This window comes from Stegostoma tigrinum, chromosome 8 (assembly GCF_030684315.1).
Source record: "Stegostoma tigrinum isolate sSteTig4 chromosome 8, sSteTig4.hap1, whole genome shotgun sequence".
NCBI classification, from domain to species: Eukaryota; Metazoa; Chordata; class Chondrichthyes; order Orectolobiformes; family Stegostomatidae; genus Stegostoma; species Stegostoma tigrinum.
In genome coordinates, this window is record NC_081361.1 from 57318913 (window position 1) to 57345141 (window position 26229).

The 26229-nt window shown below is 40.5% G+C and overlaps 1 protein-coding gene across 7 annotated transcripts in view; it reads right to left on the reverse strand.

Moving 5' to 3' along the window:
- Positions 1–6723: 6723 nt before the first annotated feature.
- Positions 6724–26229, reverse strand: part of frem1b (Fras1 related extracellular matrix 1b) — a 254064-nt gene continuing 234558 nt past the window's right edge. For 6 of the 7 annotated variants that reach the window (XM_059647910.1, XM_048539868.2, XM_059647909.1 and 3 more), the window contains 6 exons: positions 19231–19535; positions 18955–19002; positions 18639–18782; positions 13870–13985; positions 12428–12513; positions 6725–8449 (listed from right to left, as the gene is read on the reverse strand). In XM_059647910.1, coding sequence (XP_059503893.1) covers positions 8241–8449; positions 12428–12513; positions 13870–13985; positions 18639–18782; positions 18955–19002; positions 19231–19535 — 908 coding nt within the window. In that variant the 3' untranslated portion in view covers positions 6725–8240. Of the gene's footprint in view, positions 8450–12427; positions 12514–13869; positions 13986–18638; positions 18783–18954; positions 19003–19230; positions 19536–26229 lie in introns of all 7 variants that reach the window. The other variant, XM_048539869.2, reaches the window with a different exon arrangement.

A 26229-nucleotide genomic window follows, 5' to 3' on the forward strand; every position in this document is an offset into this window, starting at 1 on the left:
TACAATGGAATGGGCAGTAGGACTGGGAGCTGACTGGATAGTAGGAATTTAGCTTAGTTTACAAATAACTACCTGAAAGCAGTTTTGGAAAGTTCACGCTGGGATATAAATAAAGAGATCTGATTTAATGAAATGATTTAATGAAGCATCGCAATTGGACAGAAAATAAATTATTTAATTTACACACCATTTATTCTAAATGTTTGTGATGAATTGAGAATTTTGTGGTCTGGCAAAACTATTAACAGCTAAATATCAGTTAATTTGTTAACGTCTTGAAAAGTGAAAGTTTCTATAGTTGCAGGGACTGCTCTTTCTTTAGAGAGAGATAGGCATACTAGCGGAGAGTTGAATCTGAGGGTCATCTGAGAGGTGATGTTGAGAAAGCAGGGTCTTAACGATGACCTCAGGCAGTACTGGAAATGAACTCAGATTACACTTACTCTGCATTACAAGCCAGCTGTACTGCCAACTAAATTAACTGACACACTGGAAGTAAGCTGCCTTTTTTTTGATTTGAACAGAAGTGGAGCTGAAGGCCAAGAATGCAAAATTGTACCTATGACTCATACAAGAAAAGTCATTGCAACCTTTTCCATCAATTTCATAACTCATTGCAACCTTTTCCATCAATTTCATAACTCCATATTCCTTGGCTGTCTTCCGTGGACCCCAATCCCAATTCCTTTGAATGGTCATAGCCCTCTCCCCCAACTGTTACCTCAATTGCACTTCAATGCATATACATGTCATCCATGGGCTGCTTGACCTTGACCTCAAGCACTGACCATGTCTAATCTACAGATTGCAACAGAACAAGCCGAATGCTGACTGACCATGGTCAGCCACCGGGACTGGAAACAGATAAGCCCCTTGACAAAATGGAGACAACCCTCACCCCAGTAAACATTCATTTCTTTGAATCTACACATTCTCTTCAAGCGTATGCAGTGTGTTTACCAGCGTGTTTGCTGACTCTCTGACATTGATGTAGCACCTTGCTGCATGGTGATAGGCCGACTCCCTCTCTAACTGATACATCTACTTTCCAGTACTCCTCATCACTTCAAGCTTCCGGCCTCTCCTTCTGCAGTGAAAAGCAAGTACTGAAGCTGCTTGTATCTAAGGCAGGACAAAAGATCTTCTGTTCTAACAAGCAAGCTAAGACACAGAAGGTGCCAATCTCCATGTCAATGCTAAAAATCCTGTAAAGTTACACAAGATATCTCACTGTTATTCAGATCTAAAGTAGATATTGGAAGACCTCAAGCTGTGGCTGAGATAGGCCACCAAGACCTAGACATGATGCTATTGTGATGCTGGTGCTTTTACAATATCAAAGAATAATAAAGTGTCTGGGAAGATCATAAAGATTGTAAGATGTAGCAACAGAATTAGGCTATTCAGTCCATTGAATTTGCTCCACCATTCATTCATAACTGATGTGCTTCTCAATACCAGTCTGTTGGTTTCTCCCCATAACCCTTGATCTCTTTATGAATTATGAATCTATCTATCTCTGTCCTAAATACACTTAATGACTCCACAATGCAGCAATGAGTGACAAGAGAGTGCCATTGACTGTGGAGGCATTTTGTGCAGAAACAGCAGCTCAATATGAAGAGAAGCTCAATGGCCAACAATGGGTGCTGATTGAAGAACTTGGCAGGCACTTGCTCTATTTTACCAGTTGTGTTTTTGTGCCATCAAGTTTCTAGATTGTGGAAAGAAAGATTGGAATGTGATGTCAATGTAACCAGTTGTGTAATAATGAGATGCAAATACATGGAAATGAGCTTCTCACCAGTTTCTGATTTTTGGACTTGCACCTGACTTAGTCATCTCACTCATTCTCACTAGCTCAGAGGAGGGATAATTCTGCCATTAATTCCTTATTCAACTATCTGAGCCATGCTTTAAATTTCAATACAACATGGAAAGAAATAAGTAATGCAGTAGAATTTCAAGTTATACTACATAAAGGAGGGGATAAAATGAGGCTGGGTTATGAATCAAAGCAGCATTGAAAATTCACAGCATCACAGTTAGTAGAATTCGCAAAATAGTTAGCAGTATCTCACAGAAGACCAGTCTTGGGTCGGACTCAAGATCTGTGGGTTACCATCTGAAACTTGAACTGCATTGACTACCAATCATTTGGCCTCTGCCTTCATTGGCATTGAAATTCTTCCAGGTGCTAACTGGAACATCACAACAGTTGGTCACTATGACAATAGGCAATGAAAGATGCAACAACAAGCAAGACCTGCTCAATCCCAATGTCTATTTGCACTTCAAGGATCCTCATCAGCAGCTATAGTATTTCTACATCACTTTTCTCAAGGTACAGGACATCACTGAACACAGACATTAACTGATGATAAACAATTCCTAAGCTTTAAGAGTTGATATGGCTGAAATGTTTAGAATTATACCAATGACTCATTCTCTCAAAGTTTAAGAACTAGCCCTTGGTTTAAAAAAAGGGATATGATTGAGCCTGTGATTAAACAAAGTAGTGACAGATGATGTTAATTCCTTTCATCTGATATAAACAATACAAAAGAGTAAAAATTGTACTGCGGTAATTACCATTTTCCATACTATCATTTTACTTCTAGTATTTTAATGGAAGGTTGAGGAGTCTGCCTGTACCTGGTCATCGGGGCAATTGTTGGATGTATGTTGCCCTCAGTCATTAAAATCCACCTTATATTTCTCTGATTGATTGTCATAGAGTCATAGGGATATACAGTCTGGTAGCAAACCCTTCGGTCCAACTTGTCCATGCCGACCAGATATTCTAAATAAAACTAGTCCCATTTGCCAGTATGTTACACATATCCAACTAAACCCTTCCTATTCACATACCCATCCTGATGCCTTTAAATTTTGTACTTGTACCATCTTCCACCATTTCCTCTGGCAGCTCATTCCATACACGCACAATCCTTTGCATGAAACTGTTGCCACTTAAGTCCCTTTTAAATCTTTCCACTCTCATCTTAAACCCCCACCCCAGAGAAAAGATCTTGTCTATTTACTCTAGCCATGCGCCTCATGATTTTATAAACCTGGGTAAAGTCACCCCTTAGACTCTGATACTCCAGACAAGATAGGCGCAGACTATTCAGCCTCTCCATATAGTCAAACCCTCCAACTCTGGCAACATTCTTATAAATCTTTTCTGAACCCTGTCAAGATTCACAACATCCTTCCTGTAAGAGGGAAACCAGAATTGCACACAGTATTCCAATAATCACATTACTAATGTCTTGTACAGCCGTAAAGTGACCTCCCAACTCCTATACTCAAATACACTGGCCAATAAAGGCAAACATACCAACACCTTCTTCACTATGCTGTCTACCTGCAACTCCACTTTCCAGTATGAGCCTGCACTCCAAGGTCTCTTTGTTAGTAACACTCTGCAGGACCTTACCATTAAGTGTATAAGTCCTGCCCTGATCTGCCTTTCCAAAATGCAGCACCTCAAATTTATCTAAATTAAGCTCCTTCTGCTAATCCTTGACCCATCAGCCCATCTGATCTCCATTGCAATCTGAGGTGACTTCCTTCATTGTCCACTACACCTCTAATTTTGGTGTCATCGGCAAACTCCCTAACCATACCTCCTACATTCACATCCAAATCATTTATATAAATGACAAAAAACAGTGGGCCCAGCACTGATCCTCATGGCATGTCACTGGTCACAGGCTTTCAGCCTGAAAAGCAACCCTCCACCAGCACCCTCCGTCTTCTACCTTCGAGCTGGTTCTATATCTAAATGGCTGGTTCTCCCTCCATTCCTATGGTCTAACCTTGCTGACCAGTCTACTATGAGGAACCTCATCAAATGCCTTACTGATGTCCATGTAGATCACGCCCACCACTCTGCCCTCATCAGTCCTCTTTGTTGCTTCTTCAAAAGCCCCGGCCACAGGTGAGGTGCCAGAAGATTGGAGGTTGGCTAATGTAATGCCACAGTTGCAAAAGCCGGTAGGAAAAGCCGGGGAACTATCTGCTGGTGAGCCTGACATTGGTGGTGGACAAGTTGTTGGACAGAATCCTGAGAGACAGGATTAACATGTATTTGGAAAGGCAAGCACTGATTATCGATAGTCAACATTGCTTTGTGCATGGGAAATCAAGTCTCATGACTGAATTTGAAATGTTGCTTGAAATAATGTTCAGAGACAACATGAAGAATCACAGTTTAACAGGAGACACCAGTTCAAAGAATACACAGTTTAAAGGAACAAATCAGTGAGCAAGTTAGTGTTAAAGGGTCGACATCTGCTTGTAAGGCAGTTGCTCGTCATGCGGTACAACAAACTGGCAATCTCCCAGATCTTGTGGCTGCATCTTCAGCAGAAAAATAGATAAATGTGTTACATTTTTGGATGAATGTGAGCAACATTGGGAAAGCAGTATATATTTATTGCCTATCCCGAGGTGCCCTGAGGACATATACAGTAAATCGCACAGATTTACAACAGAGTGAATAATGGCAAGTTCCTTCCTGGGGAGGCATCAGCGAACTGTGTTTTACAGCTTTTCATTGCCTTTTTTTTCTGTTGCTGACCCAATAGATAACCAGATTTTTTAAAAAGAAAGGAATTTCACAGCTTGAAAACTGAAAACATTTGAACCCAGAACCTCAAGGCTGCAGGTTCAGTCCCACCTCCCAGTGATTACTGTACTTCTATACTAACCAGCTTACAGACACCCCCAACCTACTTAAAATCAAAGCCTTCAAAAATGATTTCCCTAGGCACTGGTTCCTTTGTTGTGCTGGAATGATGTGCTATCTGTTCCATACTTTAGCTTTTAAAATAAACATAAATGTGAGACAGCTAATCAGAAAACCTCATATTTGAGTGATATTCCATTCATGTCTTGACTATGTGAACACTTTTTCATTTTATGGTAGCTATACCTGTCCCATAGCAACACATCATCATGTCAATCCATTTGAAATTGGGACTGCAAATTTGATCAGGTATTCAGAGTTTCTCCATTTCCAAATGCTTGCCAATGTTTCTGAATTTGTGCCACTAGTGGGCAACCTTGCCTGCTGGAAACACATTTGTAACACTGGGGCCACATTGCCAATGATTTTCTAATATGCCCAGCTGCTGGGCAAGGTTCCCTACTGATGGTGCTAACTTGGAAAATTATCCCCTTAAAGCAAAACATGATACCTATTGGACAAATGTAACACAAGTAACGCTTCCTGCATGAGAGCAAAGCCCCAGAAGGTGCTGCAAGACAGTAAACAATTATATTCCTTCCCCACTCCCCAAAATAATGCGATAGTCAGGTGATAATATTCTGTTTAGGTTGGTGTGCTTTAGCTCTGTACCTTGCGTGTACATAAAGGCATTATGCAATTTCCAAAATTAGCTTGCAATAAATCTTCCATTTATATCACGTGAAAATAGAAGAGGGCAGAAATAATATTTTAACTAATTTGTTTGACAGGAAAGCCACTTGAAATTGGTTCCATTGCTGATTTTACACTTTGTCCAAAGTTGCTGAATTGAATTAGCTTTATTGTCACATGTACTTAAATGAGTATAGTAAAAAGTTTACAGTTGTTGCATTACAGTGCCACCTTCCGTACAATCGTGCCTAGGTACAGATACTTAGGATCAATTTCCAAGGAAACAAAAAAAAATTACAAAAGTAAAGAAATCAATGGTCCAGCATTATAGGTCATAGGTAGAAAGTAGAAAAATAAAGGAATACAAAGTTCAGAATGTGTCTTTCTGACCCAGTCCATGCCAGCACCTACCCTCAAGGGAGACCTCCACCATCTAATTCCATGAGGATTGAAATGAGACATTGCATAAAACCAGTGTTATACCCAATCTCTTCAGTTTCCCAAACAACTTAAAATTTTGAGCTGATATCCTCCATCATCCTTGCAACGTCAGGGGAGCATGTCTCATAACTTTTAAAAACAAAATGGGTGAATATAAAATCATGAAATGTATTAGGTAGATTTAAACTTAGGGAGTGGTAAGTACTTAAAAAATCTGGAACAACTGCAGTTGCTCGAAATCTGAAACAAAAACAGGAATTGCTGAACAACTTAAATATTAAACATTACTCAATCATTATTGGTATACCACAGCAGACGTGAGGATTATGCAAATCAGGGTTTTCAGACCTCTGAGACTGACTCTTGTCCCTCAACTTGTTGCTGATGCCTGGTGGCTCTGTTCATGGGCTAGCTGGCACTATATTAATTATCGTGAGTATGTCCACTTTGTTTGCATTGATATCATTCACTGCCTACAGTTGGAAAGCATTCTTTATATCCTTCAGTTCTTATTCGGAAAGGCTCACATTAATATCCAAAACAATTAGCACCAAAATTCTGAGCAATGCAACAAATGCTCCTAATTGACCAGTTTTCTTTTGTCATCACTAATGGTTTGAAGAACGTATGAAGAATTTTGGAAGCAAAAGAATGTACACCTTTCCCAACAATATAGAAGGGCAATTGATGCATTATTCATAAGCGTAACATAACAGTGCACATCCCTTTAACAATGGTCTGTACGCCAACTCTCTTCCTGGTCTCAGAATAGTTGTACCTAAACAAAGACTACATCTAAAGACATGAATAGGTATGATTTTTAAATTGTTTAATCCATTTTGATACATTATGAATCTCAAAGAGCATTTGACAATTCATGGCACAGAAATTCAAAACTTTTTGAAAATAATGATTGGAACTATTTTATTTACTACGAAAAGACTGAAAACATCACACATAATATCAATGGAAATGTAGTTATATTGTAGGAAAATAATCGGACAAGTTCACATATAGTTTGCTATGTTATCATTCATGCAATCTAAATGAGAATTTAAATTTTAATTTTCTTGGACAGCATTTTCAATCAAAAATGCTTTATTTCTTTCACTATAGGGTATACATTTCTGCACAACTATTTTTAAAAAATCATAATATTATAAATGATTATACATGCTACAGCATACAAGCCTTTTACTAACATATATTGAAGCTCTTTTGAATATGCCAATCTGATTTGAAGTAGCATGGTCTGAGAGAATTTTAAAATCAAGTACAGTATAAGATGCTTGTCTGAAGCAAATAAAGGCAAAAATGTACTAGTGATGCACATTACTATTTTATTCATTGAGGAAATAATGTGTTGTTATTACATAATGTGTGTAGACTGAGAAGACTAATTGAAGTTGAATTCCATGAGATAAATTTTGATTTAGCAAGATACAAGGAAATTATGTACTTCCTGTGATTGCCACAATGGAAAAACTCTCAATCGTGCTGATAAGTAATAATTTCACACATGCCATAGTTTCATTGATAATTTCTCTGAAGTGTTGTTGGCAGAAGCTGCAATATCAACAGCAATGGATTTTTAATGTAAAACTGTGGTTAATACTTGATTCTATTTACTTCTTGTTAATTGTGAAGTAACAGCGTAAGAAGAATGAGGAAAATTCCAGTCATGAGAATCTGATGTTTAAGTTGAAATTGCATAAATGGGTCAGAATTATTTCATCACTGTGTGTAGCAATATTGTGAATATATTTATAAATGAGTCCTGTGGTTGTTGGTTCAAATTAAGGCATAAATTCATTCCTTTACCAAGTATTTGTGATTTTACTGAAAATACCAAACAGAAAGAATAATTTTCCACAAATTGACAATGTTGCAACACACCGTCCACAGCAATTCAATTAACCCATGATTATTAATGTGAAGAGAAGATGAAATAGTACAGTGAAAAATGAAAAAAAAAATTACTGATTAATGTGCAACATTGAGCTTACCACAAATTGTGTTATTTTTCTTGTGAAGGTCATTATTTTGTACCCTACTTGTATCTGAAAGATGGCTTCTAATTTTTTTTTAGGAACTCTACTTTCAGGCATCTTTTACTCGCATTTAAGATCAGCAATAGGATTTATCATTCACCACTGAAATTTAACACACATATAAAGTACATTTTTTTTAGTGCTTAACAATGAGTCATTCTACAGGGTATAGACAATAGAGTCTGTGTTTTCCGGTGGAGCAGCTGGCTGGCAATTATGTCGGTGGCAAAGTACCTGAAAGGAATATTTAAGCTTGTCATCATTTGCATATAAAGGCAGTCAGTGATTCTGAATCTTGTATTTTTGAAGCATTTGCTCTGACATTTGTAAACACATGACCCATTTTTAAGGTGGGATAGTTAAGGTCTTGATACAGAAGTACAGCAGATGTACCTATCCTTTTCTTCATCACATTGTTTAGTCACCCATTTGCCTCTACCCTGGACAAGAGTGCATCTATGCTGAATGCTTCGCCTTATTGAAGGTTCATTTTTCTTCCAGTTAGTAAAGGTTACTGGTCTTCCATTAGTCCATGCCCACTTTCCAGAACCAGTCTCTTCTACTAAACCTGCAAGAGAAGTGTTTAAAAATAATACAACTACCTTGCCAATGTGTACACCGCAATCCAGATTTGACTTAATATGGACATTGCTCTTCAGCAAATTAAGTAATAATTATGAACTTGATCAGTTATCATACCATTACAGAAGCTGAATTACAAGTACTTACAATGTGAGACACTCATGTATTCTTAAGCATGACCATTATTTATTAGTACGCTGCTCCATTTCATTCCAAAACCAAAGGTGACTTTTCTTAAAAATGATTCACTGCCAATTTCCAAAATACCCCAAATTGAAGCCTGCATCCCCTAAATGTGCTTAAAAAGTTGAAGGTTAACAATAAAAATACATGCCAAAAATTGTGTATTTGTTGAATGCGCAGTTTTAAGAGATTAAAGGTAAAAGTCACCACAGTACTTCCAAAACGATAGGGCTGCTCTCTCATTGGAGAGAGACAACAGTTAACCTGAGGGTCACACACCCTAAGGCAAAGCGAAATGTGGGGGACAGTCCTTCATGGTAACCTCAGCCACTGAGGAATTGAACCCGTACGGTTGGTGTTGTTTTGCACTGCAAACCATCCATCTAGCCAACTGAGTAAACTGACCCTAACATCCACCTTAATCATTTACTGCTGGTTGCAAGGTTTGTTTTACACAAACCCTCATAACTGTGTACAATTTGAGGAGCAATAAATGGGAATTAGGATGGATGATGTCATTCACTCTTAAACCTATTCTTTTCATGACTTTACTAATGGAGATGACAGCACATTTTATTTCGATAGGGCATGTGTCCTTGGATATTTAGTTCCCAGCCCTGATCTCTTTGTAGCCAAGTCAGTGATACCTACAACATCGTACCTACCAATTTCAATCAATGCTACAAGCTCAACTACCTCGTTTTGCATACTGCGTGCATTTAAGCACAACACCCTAGTCCTTTGTTGACTACCTTCCTTCTCATAGTTATCCCCTTATTTGCTGTGCCTGAAGTTAGATTCCTGGCACTTTCCATACTCTCTGTCCACTGACCCTTTCCCCCTTGAACTTTTTCCACAATTCCCATTGGTACCTTGCTAATCTGATATGTTTGGGATTTGAGATAATAGGAACTGCAGATGCTGGAGAATCCGAGATAACAAGGTGTGGAGCTGGATGAACACAGCAGGCCAAGCAGCATCAGAGGAGCAGGAAAGCTGATGTTTCGGGCCTAGACCCTTCTTCAGAAATGGGGAAGGGGAAGGGAGTTCTGAAATAAATAGAGAGAGAGGGGGAGACAGATTGAAGGTGGATAGAGGAGAAGATAGGTGGAGAGGAGACAGACAAGTCAAAGAGGTGGGGAAGAAGCTAGAAAGGTGAGTGTAGGTGGGGAGGGAGGGAGAAGATAGGTCAGTCCAGGGAGGATGGACAGGTTAAGGGGGGCGGGATGAGGTTAGTACCTCGGAAATGGGGGTGCGGCTTGAGGTGGGAGGGGGGGATAGGTGAGAGGAAGAACAGGTTAGGGAGGCGGGGGACGAGTTTGGCTGGTTTTGGGATGCGGTAGGGGGAGGGGAGATTTTGAAGCTTGTGAAAGCTTATGAAAGGGAGGCACGGTTGTAGTGTGACGCACTGACCACTACATCGCTGAGGCCAGGCGCCAACTCTCTGACACCTCCTCCTTCCACCCCCTGGATCATGGCCCCACACCTGAGGACCAAACCATCATCCCCCAAACCATCCACAATCTCACCAACTCAGGTGACATCCCACCCACAGCCTCCAACCTCTTCGTTCCCCAACCCCGCATCGCCCGCTTCTATCTACTTCCCAAAATCCACAAACCTGACTGCCCTGGTTGACCCATTGTCTCCACCTGTTCCTGCACCACCGAACTTATCTCCATCTATCTCAACTCCATTTTCTCCCCCTCGGTCCAGGAACTCCCAACCCGCATCCGTGACACCACCCACGCCCTCCACCTCCTCCAGAACTTCCAATTCCCTGGTCCCCAACACCTCATTTTTACTATGGACATCCAGTCCCTATATACCTGCATTCTCCATGCAGATAGCAGAAAGGCCCTCTGCTTCTTCCTGTCCTGCAGGCCTGAACCAGTCCCCCTCCACCAACACCCTCATCTGCTTAGCCAAACTCATTGTCACACTCAACAACTTCTCTTTTGATTCCTCCCATTTCCGACAGTCAAAGAGGGTGGCCCTGGGTACCTGCATGGCCCCAAGCTATGCCTGCCTCTTTGTAGGCTACGAGGAAAATCCTTCTTCCACACCTACACTGGCCCTAAACCCTACCTCTTCGTCCGTTACATTGATGACTGTACCGGCGCTGCCTCATGCTCCCACGAGGAGCTCGAACAGTTCATCCACTTCACCAACACCTTCAACCCCAACCTTAAGTTCACCTGGACTATCTCTAACACCTCTCTCACCTTCCTGGACATCTTTGTTTCCATCTCTGGCAATCACCTGGAAACTGATATCTATTTCAAGCCTACCGACTCCCATTGCTACCTAGAATACACCTCCTCCCACCCACCTTCCTGCAAAATGCCATCTCCTATTCCCAATTCCTTTGTTTCTGCCGCATTGGCTCCCAGGATGAGGCATTCCACTCCTGTACATCTCAGCTGTCCTCGTTTTTCAAGGACCGCAACCTCTCCCCCTCAATGATTGAGAACACCCTTGACCGTGTCTCCCACATTTCCCGCAACTCAGCCCTCACATCCCGTACCCGCAATAACAACCAAAAAGGAATCACCACCCCCCCACCTTGTCCGCTCTACACTCCCCTCCAGTTCCAGCACTTTTCCCTGCAACTGCAGGAAGTGCTACACCTGCCCGCACACCTCCCTCACCCCCATTCCAGCCCCCAAGAATACTTTCCACATCAAGCAGATGTTCACCTGCACATCTGCCAATGTGGTATACTGCATCTGCTGTACCTGTTGTGGCCTCCTCTACATTGGGGAAACCAAGCGGAGGCTTGGGGACCACTTTGCAGAACACCCATGCTCGGTTCTCAATAAACAACTGCACCTCCCAGTCGTGAACCATTTCAGCTTCCCCTCCCACTCCTCAGACAACATGTCCATCCTGGGCCTCCTGCAGTGCCACAACAATGCCACCCGAAGGTTGCAGGAACAGCAACTCATATTCCCCTTGGGAACCCTGCAGCCCAATGGTATCAATGTGGATTTCACAACGTTCAAAATCTCCCCTTCCCCTACCGCATCCCAAAACCAGCCCAGCCTGTCTCCGCTTCCCTAACCTGTTCTTCCCCTCACCTATCCAACCCTCATACCTCAAGATGCACCCCCATTTCCTACCCACTAACCTCATCCTGTCCCTTGATCTGTCCATCCTACCTGGACTGACCTATCTCCTCCCTCCCTCCACACCTACACTCACCTTTACTGGCTCCATCCCCGCCTCTTTGACTTGTCTGTCTCCTCTCCACTTACCTTATCCTCTATTCACCTCCCCCTCTCTCCCTATTTATTTCAGAACCCCCTTCCCCTCCCCCATTTCTGATGAAGGGTCAAGGCCCGAAACGTCGGCTTTCCTACTCCTAAGATGCTGCTTGGTCTGCTGTGTTCATCCAGCTCTACACCTTGTTTTCTTTGGGATTTGAATTATCTGCCATTTCCCTTATCTGTATTATCAAATCTACCGCTGCATCCATCAAAAGTGCCACGCTTATTTTCTTTCTATGTCATAAATTGATTAATTTTGAGTGGACCCTTTACTGTAAGGTAATATCTGAGGTACGTGCATAGTATGTGACAGAGTTAACATTTAATCTATGGCTTTGGTCACAAATGCTCCAAAATTTAATAAGTAACCAAACATTTAACATTTGACATCAGAAGTCCACCCACAGACAAATTCAAATGCCGTTACTTCAATGTACTGTGTTTTTAACCTTAGGAAGAATGCATTATTGGTTTATGGATCACAGTTTCTGAATTTCTCCCCATATACATACCAATCCAAAATGACTGTCTTCTGGCAAAGTTCCAAAGCCATTTCAGTTCCTTTTTGGAATGTACACTGACTAAATTAGCATGAAGCCTATACACAGACAATAACAAGAATTAATTATCATCCCAATCTTGAAAAATAACCATTCAACATATTAGAATACACATTTTGACAATGTTAAAATAATTATCAGGGATAAACAGTGGATGATATTAGGCAAAGTGTTTTCCTATATTGATTATTTGCTTATGCTATATTCTGTATCAGTTTGAAAATAAATATTTGGATGGCTTTAATTCATATAAGTGCATTCATAACCCCAAGATATCCGAAAGTGCTTGAAAGCCAGTTAAGTACTTCTAATTGCTTCACTGTTGTAACATCAGAAATGCAGCAAACAAAACATATGCAGCAAAGTTCTCATGCGATAACAGCAAAGCAACTTGTTTTAACGACATTAGTTGAGGGTTCAACTGAAAGATTGCATCTCGAGTCATCCAGTGTTTTCTCAGTGCTGCACTGGAGTGCCACTCTGGATTTTGTACTCAGGTCTCCGGAGTGGGACCTGAACCTCTAATGCCTGGTCCTGAGGACAAAGTGTCCCCTCTCATGTTGACTGCTGTAATTTCAGCATCCTGTTAAATAAGTGGCCATTTTCCGAGTACTTCACATTGCTCAGACTACATTTTCAAATATATCATTACTTCCTCTTTCTCATCGAACCTCACTATGCTGAAATCAAGGCCTTCACATCATCTCTATTTTAATTAATTCTTTATAATGATATACAAACTAAGCTCATCCACCTTAAGCTCAAGCTAAGTTCTAAGCTCATTCAATTTTTCATCCTTCTACAATCTAACAGTTTTCAAAATCCAAACTCGGCTTCTCTCAGATATGATACTTTGCTTTATCTAAGTTTCTGTCCTACTTATTTCAAATGTTGGTGATATCCCAAATTATATATCTTGCCTCTTTAATCAAGATATGAGTTGTAGTACACCAACCCAGGATAAAACAATTAAATCAGTTACTAGGGTTAGGAAAATATGAAATGGGTTACAGATTGCTTCATAACAATGTTATTAATTCACTAGCCAAGCGGTTAGTTAAATATAGGCCAGAAGTATGATACAAAACATTTCAACATGACCATTTACTATAAATTAATTTTATATATTAATTATATGTATTATTAAATAAAACTTGTGTGACAACAGCAGCTTATTTTGAACTCAAAAGCCATTCATGAGCTCTAGTATTGGTCATAGGAAAGCAGTTCCTGCTGAAAACTGATTAGGTCTCTTGAATTAGGCCTGCCCATTACTCTTGAAAGAACAATTCTTGGCTTTCTTATTGTTGATTGTCTTAAGTAGATGTCTTGGAGGTTTTGAAATGTACTTCACTGAGTGGATCTTTATTTGCCAGTTGACAGGAATTGCTCACATTTGCCTACAGGCCATTTCAGCTCCTTCCCAGGTTGTATTTCTCACAGGATTCAGAATATAACAATGTTTCTTGTGCTGGGTCCAGCCTGAAGGACATTCCATTTGTTGATTTGCCTGTAAGTATGTAAAATTGTAATTGCTGCTTAACATTTGTTTCAAATATGTTGCAGTGTTCAAATAAAATTAATTGAAATCTCCTTGAATCTGATGTAAACCACAACTGTATACTTCATGAACATTTTTTAAAACTATAAGTACTGAGAGATATGCAGAACACATGCAGGAAATGAACATTACACCAGGTTTAATCCTTCCTTCTGTTCTGAGTTAGTGGATCTCAATCAGAGCACAGGGCAAGGAACAATAATTAGATACAGGGCCTCTCAGCTAAGGAGGGGAAAAAACAGTCATGTTCCCATCCTGATTACGATCTAATGACGCTTACTGGAAACTGAGTACTTGGACATTAAATAAGAAGACAGCCAGGTTTAGTCATGATATACTTTGTGGTTTCAATGTTTACTGTCCTGGCCTCAAATGTAGGGCATGATTATGTTTGGTAAGGTACTAAGGGCTGCTAGCTCAGTAGAGTTACACTGTGGTTTAAGCTTTCATGGGACATGGACAACAACAGGAAGATAATACAAAAAAAACCTTTCTATTACTATCAAATGGAAATTACCACTGCTTAATGCCGATGTTGGTAAAAATGCCCTCCCTGAAGGGGAGCTTGGAGGTAGGTGCGTTTCATGTGCTGGAGGGGTAACGGTTGGGAATCCGACAATGTTCTCACCTCTGCCCCAATTAAATCCATGGCAGGAAGGGTCATGGAAAGCAATCCCCACCCCACCACCAACTGAGACCTTTGAGTGGATAATTAATACTCATTTAAGGACCTCATCCTGCCACTTCTGAAATTGAACCAGAGACTTGTTGGCCAGCCACCTTGTGGAAAACCCAGAAGGCAAGACTTGTCAAGGCTGCTTGTGGGGAACCAAGACGGGGTTTATCTGTGCCTGATCAATGGGCCCAGCATCAGGGAGGGAAGGGAGTTGCCCACTGAGAGTCACCTCTCCTGCTCTTGTTACGGATTCTCCCTCCTCTACTCCATGACCCTTGCTCTGTGCTTGTTCACCTGTAGCATTAGTTATTCAGTAATCCTAAGACTCTCTTGTATGCATTGCCTGATAATGCCTCTACTCTCCCAGTGACACAGCCTGCAACTGGTGGCTGCAGGTCTCTGATTGGCTGCAATTTTGGTTAGTGGGAAATCTGTCCCCAGTGCCCTTGATCCTGGAGAGGCTTGCCACTTGCCACTTAATACCGGTGGATTTTCTCAAGAAGGGAAGACGTTCCTGCCCACTTTTCAGCCAGTGGGGGAGATTGCGTCACCCAGATAAGATGCATTGTTCCTTTTTTTAAAAAAATCATTCATGGCATGAGGATGTTGCCAGATTGGGCCAGCACTCTTTGCCTGCCCCTAATTGCCAGAAGGCAGTTAAAAGTCAACCACATTGCCAAGGATCTGGGGTCACATGTAGGCCAGACCAGGTAAAGACGGCAGTTTCCTTCCCTAAAGACATTAGCAAATCAGATGGGTTTTTCTGACAATCAACAATGGTTTCATGATCATCGTTAATTTCAGATTTTTTGATTGAATTCAATTCTATCATCTGCTGTTGTGTGATTCAAATCCAGATCCCAGGAATGTTATCTGGGTCTCTGGATTAACAGTCCAGCGATAATACCGCTAAGCTGTCACCTCCTACTTGAATTTACATATCCACTGGCATAAAATTGTAACAACCTTTCATTTTCTTTGACATTCATTATCATTTCAAAAATATATCCCTATAAAACAGTCAACTGGCTCTATGCAGCCCATTTATCCATTAGAACTGATGTTCACCTGTCATAGTGTGAAACTACCTGTCGATTTACGGGAAGGTAATATAACACAAGAGGTAAAATAAAACAAAGAACTGTATATGCTAGAGATTGGAAACAAAAGCAGAAATTGCTAGTGAAACTCAGCAACGACCCTTCTTCAAAACTGATAAAGTGTCACCAAACTTGAAATGGTAACTCTGCTGTCCTTCCAAGATGCTGCCAGATCCACTGAGCTTCACCAGCAATCTTAGTTTTTATGACAAAAGGGGTACTATTTTGACTAGATGCAAAGAGTAAAGAGATCTCAAGGCACATGTTTGCAAATGCCGAGAGTAGCAAGGTAAATTGATAAGGTGAATAAGAAAGTGTATGGAATATTTGACTTTGTAAATCAGTACTTGAATAGAAGAAACAATGATGCTGTCCTGAATGTTTACAAAACAAGAGTTCAGCCTCAGCAGCAGTTTTGTTCATATTTCTGGGTATCCTGTTTTAACAAGGATATCGAGACCTTTGTGGAAATAGCGATGATGTCAGGATTGATGGTTATTATGGTGAGAAATTAGGTAACCTAGGATTATGCAATGGAGAAGATTGAGGAGAAATTCAATAGAGGTTTACAAAATTATAGATTATTTGATTGAATAGATAAAGAGAAATTGATTTCATTGGCAAATGGGTTGATAATCAAATGTCAGAGATTTAAAATAATTGGCAAAAGAATTAGAAGGGGATCTGGAGAAATAGTTTTGCATCGAGACCTGTTAAAATCTGAAGCATACAACTTGAAAGGGTAGAGGTAGCAAATTCCAATAGAATTTCTGAAAGCTAATTGGAAATGTATTGAATAGGAGTAATTTGGAGGGTTTTGCATGGGATCTGAGTGAATTGCAAAGTTCTTGAAAGAGCCAATACAAACATAAGAAGCCTGAATAGCGTGTTTCTAAGCCATGAGAATCTATGATTTTACAAATTCAGACTTACCATCCTTACTCAAGAAGCCGTTATGAATATTGATTGCCCTGGTGTGAGTATTTTATGCAGGATTCCACTAAGCATTGTCCAGTTCCTTATATCATTACCATTATGCACAAACCTACATGGCCTCCCCATTCAACTCAGTGGAATATAGATGTGTTAGAAAATGGCTGGAAACTAACGACCTAACCTTGTGAAGGCCATAAGTATCTTCTTAGACTTCTTCCAGAAAATTATTCCTGCCCTCCTGTCAAGTTCCAATACATTTATCATTGTCTGGGCTCTGCTAGCTGGTTTCTTGCAATCTAATATTGTCCTCATTTATTCCGCACATAAACACTTGCGCACACACACACATGCATTCCATCAGTCGGTTGTCATTAGATAATGATCGTCAATGCAAATTTTTGATTTTTATTCTTCAAGCTCTATTTGTGAATAATCGCAACTTCTCTGTTACCTGTGATACTGCGTAGGGCAGGAATACTACCTGTAACTTTATATAGAGTTATGCAGCATGGAAACAGACCCTTCAATCCAATTAGTCCACACCAACTATGTTCCCAAATTAAAATAGTCTCACCTGCCTGCATTTTGATGTATGATACAGTTCGGCACTGGTCCTTGGTCCCTCATTTACACATTTGACATCTGATAATAAAATGCTTCAATTATTGTCACTATGAAACCCATTTCCATTCCAAAATCCAATCAACCTGAAGAGTTCTTACTTTCTTCTAAACTTTATCAAAAATGGTTCAGCATACATATACAACATGAGATTGGAACACCTGGAATGCCCAAAAATCAGGAAGGAGGAATTATTTATTCCATTGGCGTCAGTTCATTGCAATTATAAAGGGAAATTAAGGCTAAACAAGGGAAATATAGACAAGGAATAAAGCTTGTGGTTTACACTGGATTGAGGAATTCTTTATCTGTCTGTTCATTCTTTCTATGTGATCACCTTCCCCAAAGACACCCTTTATTTCCTCAGAGTGTATCTATTTCACTGTCCTGGCTGCCCACCTTCTCCGTTGCCATCTGCTGCTGGAGGTCCCATTATACATGGCTGCTAATGAATGTCAATCTTAAATATAAATTTGGAAATGGAGAACTAAGTTGGGTATTTGAGTTGATGCTTAAACTATACATTCCTGAAAATGAGTGGGTCTATGACCTTGGCGATACTTCCAGGATGCATACACTGTAAACATCTGCCATAAACCCTGGGAAACTGTTAGGAGTTGTGACCCTTCTACACTTTCTTAGATACTAATGAGCACTTATGACTCGAGGAGTGCATCCCAGGGCTTACTGTGATGGAATGTTTGGGAATTCTACAGCTTGCTGAGATGAAGAATGGTATCCCAGCTTCTCACATTTCCTCCATTCGTCCACAAACACAGGAGATTGAAATGTCATTATTAACAATGAGAAAATAAAAAGGTTAGGTGTCATTCTTTCATGATAAACCCACCCTGCTCTACATGCTGGGACCCACTTATGCTCTTTGGCTGGATTGAACAGTTGTATTGCTTGCGTGTTCTGTCTGAGGCTGTGGATCCTGTGAAATTCCTCTGTTTGGAGTCTCTACCTCTGTGGATACCACAGCACTCAAAACAGAGAGACAAACATTCTGCACCTTTCATGTCGCCTAAATCTGCCACTTAAAGATACACCTGATGAATCTGGGCCATGACTACAGTCCTTTCATTAAGGAAGTACACAAGGGAGAAACAGGAATATTTTCCTCCTTTATACAGAAGCTAACAAATGCTATAAATTCTGTTTTAACAGATGAAAATGGAAAGAAGAACAGCAAACTTTAAAAAAATCACTCTGGGGAATCATTCTCCCTTAATCTGGGCAGGAGTTGTAAGGAATGATAATATCTACCTGACCGTTGTTGCTGAATGATTGAGTGCTTTCATCTTCACCTGGGAGGTCTTTTTGGAGCAAGTCTGGTGCCTGATTTTCTCTGGTTTGAGAGAATTGAGGAAATTTTCTTTCTTTGACTCTTATTGGCACCATCCCATGGTACTAACAAAAAAAAGTAGTGGTAACCTTTTAAAATTAAAATCATCTGCATGCCGCTTTTTGCAATGTTCATCTTTAATCCCTCTGTTATATCCACGTTGTAATTCTTAACCAGTTAAACTACATTGAAAATAAATGTCGCAACACAAGTATACATATTTCCAGAAAAACTTACTGTCCACAAAATCTCCCCATTCTTTCTCTGAATTGATGAGGGAGGAATCTGCAAACAATTGTAAGTTGTTACTCACAGCTTCATAATCGCAACAGCCAAAATTAATTATGAAAGAAAAGATAATATCAGATAAATAATAGTAATGTTTCAATTTCCTACTTTTATGATGGTTAGGAGATTGTGCTAATGCATAGTTCACATAAAAGGAAATCAGTGAGAGGAACAATCAAGACTGTATCTCTGAATCTTTAACTGGAAATTGTAATTTTTCCATACCACTCTGCTGCTTCCAAAAGCCTGAAGTTGTGTGCTGGGAGTCACTGGTAAAACATCATCTCTGATCCGTGTTCTATGATTGTCCAAAAAATGGTCCTTGTGAGGAACATCACCTCTTGAAGGGTGAGTATCACGATTCCAGTGCTGATCAGGCTCTGAGAATGATCTTTCTCCCTCATTGATTATCTCTTCCTTTTCATCAGTGGGGAAGTTGGCAGATGTCTTTGTGAGTACACTTAAACCACTGTCTGTATGACTGTTATTATCATTTCCTCTTGTTCTCAAATTAGTCTGATCACACCTACCTGCAGAAAGATAATTTTAGAAATTTGTCCACGTGCACAACATCTTGTAGAAGAGATTTTCTGTTCTTGTTTATGAGATGACTGGATTATTTAGGCAAACAAGAATGAGGCAATGAAATGGCAAGAACTCCAGAATCCTGATTCTCTGCTGAATTAAATTAATGTAAAGAAGCTTTGATGGGTTTGCACTTTTCCATTAGAAAACGTAACAGACATATGCCATTCAGACCATCAAGTCTGCTCCACCATTCAAGGTGATCATAAGAACATAAGATGGTAAGATATATGCGCAGAATTAGACCATTCAGCCCAACAAATCTACTCTGTCACTCTATCTTGGCTGATATGTTTCTCAAATCCATTCTCCTGTCTTCTCCCCATAACCCATGATCCTGTTTTTAATCAAGAACCTATCTTTGTCTGGCTTAAATACATTCAATGACTTGGCCTCTATAGCCTTCTCTGACAAATAGATCTACAGATTCACTAATCTCCGGCTGAAGAAATTTCTCCTCATCTCAAGGTTGTCCCTTCAATCTGAGGCTGTTCCCTCGAGTTCAAGTCTCTCCTACTATTGGAAAAATCTTCTCCACATCCACTCTATCCAGGCCTCTCAGTATTCTGTAACTTTCGATCAGATCCCCCCCTCAACCTTCTAAACCCCATTGAGTACAGACTCAGAGACCTCAACCACTCCTCATATCACAATTCCTTCATCTTTGGGGTCATTCTTGTAAACCACCTCAAGACCCTCTCCAATGCCCGCATATTTTTCCATAGATATGGGGCCCAATCTGCTCACAATATTCCAAATGCAGTCTGACCAGAGCCTTATACAGCCTCAGTGGTACATCTCTGCTTTTGTATTCAATTCCTCTTGAAATGATTGTGGAGGTTGCTTTTGCCTTCCTTGCAGCCAATGGAACCTGCATGTCAGCATTAAGAGAATCCTGAATGAGAATTCTAAATGCCTTTGTGCTTCAGATTGCAGAAGCCTTTCCCCATTTAGTAAATAGTCTACGTTTCTATTCTTCCTTTCAAAGTGAATAACCTCACTCTTTCCCACATTGTATTCCATCTTCTATTTCATTGCTCCCTCTCCTAGCCTGTCCAAGTCCTTCTTGAGCCTCCTGCTTCCTCAAAACCACCTGTCATTCCACTTATCTTTGTGTCATCTGCAAACTTAGCAACAATGCCCTCAGTTCCTTCATTCAGATCATTAATGTACAATATGAATAGTTGTGGTCCTAACATTGGCTCCTGTAGAACTCCACTTGTTCCTGGCTGCCATCCTTAAAAAGGCCTCTTTATCCCCACTTGCTGCCTTCTGCTAGTCAATGAATTCTCTATCTATGCCAGTGCCTTGACTGTAACACCATAGGCTCTTGTCTTATCGAGCAGCCTCTTGCACAATTCCTTATCAAAGCTCGATAGGAAATCCAAATCATGTCCACTGGCTCTTCTTTATCTAACTTGCCCATTGCCTCCTGAAAGAGTTCTAAAAGAATTGGCAGGCATGACCTCCCATGAATGAAGCCTTGCTGACTCAGCCCTATTTTCCTATCTCCAAGGAATCTGTAAACCATTCCTTAATAATGGACTATAAAATCTTACCAACGATCAAGGAAAAGCTAACCGGCCTATAATTTCCTGTCTTCTGTCTCCTTCCCTCCTTAAACATGGGTGTTACATTTAGCCATTTTCCAGTCCTCTGAGATCCTCCCTGACTCCAGCAATTTTTGCAAGATCACCACCAAAGCCTCTACAATCTCTTCAGATATCTCCTTCAGAACTCTAGGGCATAGTCCATGTGGGCTGGGAGTTTATCCACCGCTTCAGACCTTGCAGCTTCCCCAGCACCTTTTTCTTAGTGATGACCACTACACTTATCTCTGTAACCTTCACTCTCTTGAAGTTCTGGCATGCTGCTGGTGTCTTCAACCGTAAAGACTGATACAAAGTACCTATTCAGTTCTTCTGCCATTTTATTGTTGCTCATTGCTACTTCTCCAATTTCAACATGGTCCAGTGGCCCAGTGTCCACTCTTGCGTTTTATGTACCAAAGAAAAAAATGCTTGTAATCTTCTTTTATGTTACGAACTAGGTTACGCTCATATTTAACCTTCTCCCCCATTATTGCTGTTTAAGTTGTCATCTGCTGTTTTTTAAAGGCTTCCCACTAAACCTCACCACATTGTATGCTGCCTCCCAAATTACCCTCAGAAACTCCTGCCATTGTGGTTCCACTGTCTTCCCTACTAGATTCCCCTTCCAATCAACTCTGGTTAGCTCCTCCCTCACATCTTTGTAGTTACCTTTATTCAATTGTAATGCCATTACACCTAATTCCAGCTTATCCCTCTCAAACTGTGGGGTGAATCCTATCCTATTGTGGTCACTGTCCCCAATGATGTCCTTCACCATAAGCTCCATAATCAAGTGTACTTTATTACACATCACCAAACCCAGAATAGCCTGTTCCCTGGTGGGCTCAACCACAAGCTGTTCCAAAACACCATCTTGTAGACATTCCACAAATTCCTTTTCTTGAGATCCACTGTCAACCTGATTTTCCCAGTCTACCTGCATATTGAAGTTCTCCCGTGATTACCGTAATAGTGCCTTTCTGACAAGGCTTTTTTATCTCCTGATTTATTTTCAGTCCCATATCCTGACCACTGCTAGGAGACTTGTACATAATTCCCATCAGGGTCTTTTCCCTTTGAGGTTGCTCATACTCTACCCACACAGATTCCAACTCTTCCAACTCTATGTCACTTCTTGCTACTGATTTACTTTCATTATTTATTAACAAGGCAATCCCACAGCCTCTGCCCATCTGCCTGTCCTTTCGATAGGATGAACATCCTTGGCTATTTAGTTCCTATTCCTGATTGCTTTGCAGCCATGTCTCTGTGATACCCAATAACATTGTACTTGCTGATTTCAATCTGCATTACAAGCTCAATTACCTTACTTAATGTATTGAATGCATTTAAGTAGAACACACTCAGGCCCTTCTCATAGTTGTCCCCTTATGTGATGTGCCTGAAGTTGGATTCCTGACCTTTTTGATACTGTTTATGCTATTACTGGAAATTTTAATAACCTCTGCTGAGCCCTCAGTCCCTTTACCACTTTCCATGCAACTAAACCCACCACCTGACTATTTAGTTTAAAGTCTTATCTTGTAGTCATGTGATTCACCAGGACTCTGGTCCCAGCATGATTCAGGTCGGGCCCATCTCATTGAAACGGTTCCCTCCTTTCCCAGTACTGGTGTCAATATCCAATGAACCCAAACCTGTTTCTCCCACACCAATATTTGAGACATGCACTTACCTCTTTAATCTTGTTGACTCTGTGTGAATTAGCTTGTAGCTTAGGTCATAATCCGGACATTATTACCTTTTTGGTTCTGCTTTTTAATTTAGCCCATTAGCTGCTTATGTTCCCTCAGTAGAACCACTTTTCTCTTTCTATCTATATCGTTGATACCTGTGTGGACTATGACAACTGGATCTTTCCCCTCCCACTCCAAATTTCTCTGCATCCCAGGTGAGATATCCTGAACCCAGGCACCAGGCAGGTAACACGGCCTTCGGAATACTTAATCCTAGCCACAGAGAACAATGTCTATTCCCCTGACTAAATTATCCCTGATTACAATTGCACGTCTTTTTAGTCACCTCTCTTGAATGACTCACTATCCCATGGTGCTACGGCCAGCTTGCTCATCCTCCCTATAGCTTCCCCCCATCTCATGCACAAAGAGAGCAAGAATCTTAAACTTGTTAGATGAGCTCAAGGGCTGAAGGTCCTTCAGCACTACCTCTTGGATGCCTCCACCTGCCTCATTTGTAGTCACAACTTTTGTCCCTGACCACTGACCAAATTTGAGGTAGTTAATCTCAGGAGTGTGACTGCCTCCTGAAACATAATGTCCAGGTAACCCTCCTCCCCCCTGATGTGCCACAGCATTCCAAGCTCAGACAGCAGCTCATCAACTCTGAGCCAACTCAGAGCCAACACTTGCTGCAGATGTGGTCACGATGAACCACAATGGGGTCCATTGCCTGGCCTGGCATATCAATTTTACTCAGTTCTTAATTTGATTTTTAAGAATTCCTTACTAATCTTTTAATTTGTAGCCTGTAAATATTTCACCCAATTTACCTTCAATCTGTAAATAAGCGATATGGATACTCAAGGTAGTAGTTGTTATTAACCGATGAACTTATGGTTTATCAGTGTTGTCACTCTTTCCTTTTCTGCTGGGCCCCTGATCCTGGGCTTCAATTTATCCTGTAAATATATCTCACAAACTATGAACTTAAAAAACTCTCAAAAACTACCTGTTCCCACTCCACTGAATTCCCACACTGCCTCCAAATTACTCAAACTATATACTCACTCAGGCTGTGTCTCACTCTGGATGTGATCTTTCCTTCCAGACTGTGCACCACTTACTCATAATTATTTCAATAGGCCCTTTTTTTAAAAAATGGAGCTAAGGTGATCTGAGACTCACATATGTCAAGTTTCAATAGAAATCTACACCATACCGTGCACAGCTAATTACTGATGTGATAATTCTTAACTCCACGTTCTTGCTTTTTCCATATAACCCTTGATTCCCTTACTGATTAAAAATATGATCTCTTAGCCTTGAATATATTTAACAATCCAGCCTTGACAGCGCTTTGCCAAAAATAATTCCACAGATTCTGTATCCTCTGAGAGAAGAAATTCCCCTTCATGTCTTAAATGTGAGATTCCTTATTGTGAAATTGTGCACCCTGGTCCTAGACTCTCCCCAAAGGGCAACCAATCTCTCTGCATCTACCCAGTCAAGATCCTTAAGAGTTACTTCAATAAGGTCACCCCTCATTCTTCTAAATTCCAAAGAGTACAGGCCCAACCTATTCAATATCTCCTCCTATGACAATCCCTCCATATTAGCCTAGTGAACCTTCTTACCCTAGATAAAGGGCCTGAAACATGTTCACAGTCTTTCAACTATGGTTTGACTAATGCCTTGGATAGTTTTAGCAAATCTATCTACTGCTTTATTCATTCTCCTTTCAAGTAAAGACCAACATTCCATTTCCTTTCCCTATTACTTTGCTTTGAATTTGAATGCTAGCTTTTTGTGATTCATGCACGAATATTCCCAAATCCCCTTCTCTATAGCTTTCTGCAAGCCTTGAACTAATATTCAGCTCCACTATTCCTCCTGCTAAAGTGCATAAACTTACATTTTCTCACATGACATTCCATCTAACCATTATTTGGTCATTCACTAAACTTGTCTATATCTCTCTGCAGAGCCTTTGTGTCATTGTCACTACTTGCCTTCTCATCTATTTCATGTCATCTGCAAACTTGTCTATTGTGCACTCATCTCCTTCATCCAATTCATCGATACGTATAGTAAACAATTGTGGCCCCTGCATTGATCTCTGTGGCACTCTACTTGTTACAGGTTGCCGCTATAGCCCCAATGTTCTGCTATCATGCTAAATAGACTACTGTCAACAACATAGGTTCTTATTGTAAGAAGCAGCCCAATGTGAGGTGCCTTATCAAACATCTTCTCCAAATACATTAAACCCATTTCTTCTCTTTTATATATCCTGTTTGTTGCTTTCTAAAAAATCTAGTAAATTTGTCAGGCACGATTTCCCTTTCTTGAAGACATGTATTACGTGTTTCTAAATGATCTGCTATTAAATGCTTTATAATGCATTCTAACATTTTCCCAATAACAGATGGTAAGCTGTCTATAGTTACCTGTGTTTTGTCTCTGTCCATTTCTAAATAAAGGTATTACTTTGGCAGTTTCTCAACTCTGGAACTTTTCTAAAATCTAAAGATTCATTGAATCACAGAATCATACAGTGCAGAAGTGACCCTTCTGTTCATTGTGTCGATATGACCAAAACTACACTGCTAGCTACATCAATCTCACTTTCCTGCACTAGGCCCATTGCCTTGAATGTTATGACAGTTCAAGTGCTCATCCAAGTACTTTTTAAAGGTTGTGAGGTTTTCCACCTCAACTATGATCCCAGGCAGTGCAATGCAAACCCCCAGCATACACTGGGTAGAAAATTTCTTCCTTAAATCCCATCTAAACCTTTGCCTTTCACTTTAAAATTATGCCCACTCAATATTGACCCTTCAGCTATGGGGAACAGCTTCCTCCTATTCACACTGTTCATGCCCCTCACAATCATATACACCTCTGTCAGGCACTCCCACCTCAACTTTCTCTGGTCCAAAGAAAACAAGCCAAGCTCATCCAGTCTCCGTTCATACCTAAAATGCTCCATCTCAGGCAATATCCTAGTGAATTCCCTTTGTATCCCCTCCAGTGCAATCCCATCCTTCCTGTAGTGTCGTGACCAGAACTGCACACAGTTCTCCAGCTGTTGCCTAACCAAAGTTCTGTTCCACTGTATCATGGTCTCCCTGCTCTTATAATCTCTAATATTGGCAAGTGTCCTTAATGCCTTCTTAACTATTCAATTAACCTGACCTGCCACTTTCAGGGATCTGGACAAGCACCCCACGATCTCTCTGTTACTCTGAGCTTCTTAGTCACCTGCCATTTATTAAGTACTCTGTTGTCTTGTTACTTCTTCCAAAGTGCATCAGCTTACATTTATTAGGGTTAAATTCCATCTGCCA